Genomic DNA, 5,613 nt, shown 5'->3' on the forward strand with positions numbered 1-5,613 from the left:
GCGGTTGCCAGGGGCGGGGCGGCACGGCAAGCTTGGAGCTCCGTGGGCGACTGCCACGCACTGTTGGCTCTCCCCAGCTCGCGCGCCGCCTGTTGCTCTCTGCTCCTGGCCGCCGGTTTCCCGCTGGGGAGGTAGGCGGGCCAAAAGCGCCAGCGCGTGGGCGGCCTCCCGCCTTCCTCTTCTGGCGCAAGGGTGATCCAGGGACCCCCAGGCGTCCCCTACAGCGCGGACGCCCCCAGCTCCCGGTGCGTCCTAGCCCGCGTACTCAGACCCTCCAGGCACCACGCCGGGATGAACGTGAGCTTCCTGAACCACAGCGGCCTGGAAGAGGTGGGTGGTGACGCCCGAGCCACCCTGGGAAACCGCAGCCACGGGCTGGGCACGTGGCTAGACTGCTGCCCGGGCGGCGCACCGCTGACCGCCAGCGACGGGGTCCCCGCAGGACTGGCTCCCGACGAACGCAGCTTGTGGGTGTCGCGCGTGGCGCAGATCGCCGTGCTGTGCGTGCTGTCGCTCACCGTGGTCTTCGGCGTTTTCTTCCTGGGCTGTAACCTGCTCATCAAGTCCGAGAGCATGATCAACTTTCTGATGCAGGAGCGCAGGCCCTCCAAGGACGTGGGCGCCGCCATCCTGGGACTATACTGAACGCCCGGCCACCCTCGCCAGCGTCGGAGCACCGCGAGGAAGGGACCCCGAAAGCCTCTTTCTCAAGGCTTTGGCCGCCGCCTTCGATCAACGAAGTACCTCGCACCACCCGGCCTGGACACCATAGGACTCTGCGGCGGCGGTGCTCAAAGGAACTGTCAGGCCGGACTCTGTCCTGTGTGTGCTCCAGTAGGGGCTGGGGACGCAGGGTTCTTCACAGGTTTTTTACCAAGAGAAGTTGGGGCAGGGAGGGAGACAGGGGTGGGGAGATGAGATGCAGGGCTGAGCTTACTGCTGTGAGGAGGACAGGATGTATTAATGGGAGCCAGCTCCAAGGAGGGCTCAGGGAAGAGGCGCATCACTGAGATTTTGCAACTGATTACACATTGCGTCTAAAAAGAAATTTTGTAATAAAACCATGGCCCTCGGGCTTCCTGATACATTCTAACTGTGCTGTGCTCTGTGTGTGTGTGTGTGTGTGTAGGGAGAGGAACAATGAATGTGTCCTACTTCTGGCTCAGTTTGGTCGACTTATGGAGCTGGCAGACAGATCTGGAGGTCCTTGAATTCTCAGACCAAGAGGAGGGAGAAAAGAACTGTTTTGTTTTGGGTTTGGTTTTTTTGTTTGGTTGTTTTGTTTGTGTTGACTTTTTATTTTCTTCTTCCTACAAAGAACTGTTTTCTTCTACACCTACTCCTACAGTGGAGGAGGCAGGTCCTTTGGGGCAGCCAGACACTTGGTGAGATTCATTTAATTGCTGGAACTGTTAGTCTTCATATAATTGAAATGGCAAAAGAAAGTGAACAGAATTGGGGGCGGAAATAAAATAAATATATCAGATAAATTCTTTTGGGTAGATAGGGACTGGATCTAGTAAAAACTTCCAGGCTGAGCTCAGAAGCCCTATTTAATGGCTTCTTTTGCCCCATCCATCCTTATAGATGGTAGACAGATACACTCAGAACAAACCCCCTTAGTTCTGTTCTATAAGGGGATGTGGAGTGTTTAAGATGAGGAAAACGGTCTCTAAATACAGTCGTCTTCCGAGTACTAGACCCTCCTGTTAAGAAATGCACTTTCCACTCCCTGATAACCTAAAACCAAGTTCTGGAGGGGACTTGGTGCTTACTGGCCAGAAGGAAGGGAAGGAAGGGGCCATCTGCAGCAAGCCTTTACTCTGGGGAACAACTGAGTCCAGGCCACCACAGGGAGAAAGCCCTCTTTCCATGGGCTTTTTGACCTATGTGTCCCCTCTTAGCCAGTCTTGGGCATAGAGTACTTAGAAAGGTTTTTGAGGACCAGAGCTCAGGTCCCTCCCTCTCCTCTCCAACTGTGTGGAAATGAAGGAGGACTAGAAAGAAGATGGCTGAAGCCTCCTCGGCTTTAGAAAAGATAACGGAAGGAACCTTCTGCCTTTGGAAAGGAGGAGAGAGGGGGCATGGTATTTCATAAGTGGGGATTGAGTCTAAAGGATTTAGACTCCACCTGGCTCTCACACAGCTCTGTGGACTCATCAGCATTGAGATACGTACTTCCCACTGCTCTGCCATTCAGTCAGATACCTGGGGATTCATCTGTGGGATGGACAAGCCAGTAAGGGCAAGTACCACGGAGCCCTTGTTAAATAGCTATGAAACAAGTCCCCCAGCATAGAGGGAACACTGGGGTGTCAATAACTGACTGGCACTGTCTTGGGTAACTTGTCTGATTGGGGGGAGGGACTTGGAAGATGGGGAAACTTGAACATGGACTCTGGCCCCCTGACATGAGTTGGCACAGGTGCAGGGAGTCTGGGCCACCTACTGGCCAGAATTCCACTCAGACCACCACAGAGAAGTCTCTTTAACTCCCAAAAGACAGGAGATGAGTGGCTTGGGAAGGAACAAGGGCTTCAGACGTCTGCCTGGCCAGGTTCCGGTGGACACCAAGAACTTCCTGCAGCAAAATGCCCTGCTGCTAGTGTGACGGAGGGGAGGTCGTTCACGAGTTCAGTTTCTTGAATTTGCTGACAAAGGAGAGCCTTGGTGGAGAAGCCTTGCAAGTCCATGATCATTGTTAACAAAGACCTTTCTGAGAAGTATGAGCGCTTTGTTTTTTAGTCAAAAACTCTTAAGGTCTCCCTGTATAACCCAAGATGGCTTCAACTTAAGATCTTCCTGATTTCCTGTGTGCTGGATTTACATGCATGCACCTTACATGCCTAAGCTCACCACGAATGTTCCACTGTCTGTTTCAAACTGTTGAGGCATGCATTCACAGGCAAATTTTTGTGTTTGCTTGCACATGCAGGTATATGCTAAGGCCAGGAAGAAATGGCAGCAGGCACTGGTTCTGGGGAGGGGAGGAAAAGCAGACACATTTGTAACCATTCTTATTCCTACAGCCTGGAAGGGGTAGAAAGATATTGACTAAGTGCCTTATGTAAACCTCAGACAAGAGGAAGAAGGCTGGATGGATTGAGTTAGGTAGAAACAGCAGTGAGGCACGGTGCTCCAGGAGAAAGGTCTCCCATGATCAGAATCTTGAGCCTTGGAACTTTAGATGAAAATGCTTCCTGTGTCCCCAACCCTTGTGTAGTATGTATTCTCCCTGTGAGGCTGGCCAGATCTCAGAAGGTCCCAGATTCAGCATGGAGAGACGCAGGACCCTGTGTGGTCTGTGATATCCTCATTGCTCTGTTCTGTTTCCTGACTCCCTGACTTCAACAAAGTAGCTTGACCTTTCTGTGCCTCTCTTTCATCTACAAAATAGGAGGGGTAAGATTCAAAACTCCTATAACATGCATGTGACATAGCCAACATAGGGCCTTGCACTTAAGAGACAGTCAGCAAAGAAAACTACCAGATTTATGGTTATCTCTGTTGAATGTATGAATCTTTTCCCAGTAAAAATGGAGTCGGCTCTGAAATGAGAAATGGACAGAAAGATAATTCACATCCAGACCTCAGTTTGATGTTTTCGAAGTACTTTCCTAAGCAGGATGGGAGCACTTTGTCAAGTATCTAATTTGTGAAGCACTGGCTTTCATTAATATTCCCATTTTTACAGAGGAGGAAACTAGTGCCCAAAGAAGCTGCCTGAGTAACACTAAGACCCTACCGAGTAAGAGATGACATCACCTCAGTCGCTGTCACGTGAGAGGAAACTGAGGTTGGCTTTAATGGACTTCTTCATGTTTGTTCACTCTCTTAATTAGCATCTACAGTTAATCTACTGTCTGGTCCTTGGCCTGGGGTCTGCAAGAGCCCAGTCCCAGCATGCCAGCTGGAACTGAGGCACCAGCAACAGTCCTGGGATAGGGCAGCTGGAACGCGGTCAAGTCTTCTATTCCTTGTTAGATGTACCATCACCTACAAGATGATCCCGGAGCACAGGGCAGCTGAGAGTGCTAACACCCACACCTCCGCTCCTTCCCCAGTTTGCCACAGAGGATGCAGAGCCCCAAATGCACTGGCTGCACTGAGCCCACCCTCCCATGATCCCAGCGACACAGCAGATCATCAGTCACTTGGAGTGTCAGAACTGGTTTCCAAAGGAAAGCAGAAAGTAAAAGAGGCCAGTGTCTGTCCCCAGTGGCCTCACTGCCCAACTAGTGGTTCTTTGCTGAGCAGAACTGTGGGGGTAAGGGGAGGATGCTACCACCTTTTGCTCCAGGCTGCCATTCAGCCATGTGCTCCAGCAACCAGAATCCTCTTCCTGGAGTCCTTTTCTGCCACCGCTTAGCTTGTCTTGACCCAGAGCCAGGATCCGTGCAGGAACATCTTCCATTCTAGCTAGAACAGGAAGCAAAAATAAGAACAGGAGGAGGGGAAAGGAAATGGATGAGGAGAGAATGTGTGGGGGAGCAGAGAGAAGTCAGGATGGAAGAGAAGGCAAAGACTAGAGAAATACAGCGGAGGGAAAACAAGAGGCTCAGCAGGAGCCTAAGGTCCTTTCCCTCTGTCCCATCTTCAGGATTCTGTCTACACATGGGATGGCCAACCGCAGCCACTTTCAAATCTGCTGGAAATAGAGAGGCAAAGCAGCAGCATTTAGGGTGTTGATTGAAGTGGTCCCACCCCTACCTCACAAAGGTCTGTGCTCTCTACCAAATACATAGTCTCCTTGTGATGGTGACCCTTCCTCAAAGGTAGGTCTGGGCCTCACTCCTCCATACTTCATAAAGTATCATCCCTAGTCAGGCACGTAGTTACCCCAAGGGGTGTAGTTCAGCCCCTAGAAAACAAACAAACAAACACAACACAACACAACAAAAGCTAGGAAATGAGTGGATGGTAGGCGGGTGTGTACAGAAATAGCCATTCAGCCTCTCAAGCTTCAGGTCCTTCATCTTTAAGAACATTAGCTGATCAAGTGGGAAGTCAAATAAGAATGTCTGAAAGCACTCAATAGCACAGTGAGTTATGGAGAAAGAAATATCTTAACAAGTTCCTGTGTCTCTGCCCTGATCCGTATGAGGTTCAATGCCAGCAAAGGATGTGGTTAGTCATGGTGGCATGAGACACTGAATCACAGAGCCCCAAAGCCATGCTAGGTCCTTGGATGTCAGCTTAGACCAGTAGGTAGATTCCGTGGACTTCATACTTGGTGCATTTTTCCTCGGACAGTGATTCCATATGAAGTTTTACATTTATGGCAGCAGCAACAACAACATCAACAAAAGAGGGAATGGGCAAAAAGTAGTCCCAGCATGAATCCTTTGCTGTAGATCCTTTTTGTAGGAATCAAAACAGCAAAACTTGGACTTTTTAATTAAAAAAAGAAATGTTCTTGTAGTATTCATGCCGTTTTGAACATTTGAACTGTTTGAGATGCTGACTGTTTTTCCTTAGCAATATGCAGTGATAACTTCCTGTCGAGAACTGGTATCACATGCACAGTAGGTTTTCGTTATGCACATCTCCTCCCTTTAGCTATCCGATCCCCTGTAGTTGGGTGTTGCCCTGTTTCCGGGTGGGTAGAAAGGC

The 5,613-nt window shown here is 50.1% G+C and overlaps 1 protein-coding gene across 1 annotated transcript; it reads left to right on the top strand.

The window, feature by feature from the left end:
- Positions 1 to 291: 291 nt before the first annotated feature.
- RPRML (reprimo like) lies at positions 292 to 645 on the top strand (the record flags this gene model as incomplete). Its single annotated transcript, XM_080924428.1, has 1 exon — positions 292 to 645. The coding sequence occupies one exon, from the start codon at positions 292 to 294 to the stop codon at positions 643 to 645; it is 354 nt and encodes a 117-aa protein (XP_080780554.1).
- Positions 646 to 5,613: the final 4,968 nt, after the last annotated feature.

This window comes from Micromys minutus (genome assembly GCF_963924665.1).
Source record: "Micromys minutus genome assembly, chromosome: 10".
NCBI classification, from domain to species: domain Eukaryota; kingdom Metazoa; phylum Chordata; class Mammalia; order Rodentia; family Muridae; genus Micromys; species Micromys minutus.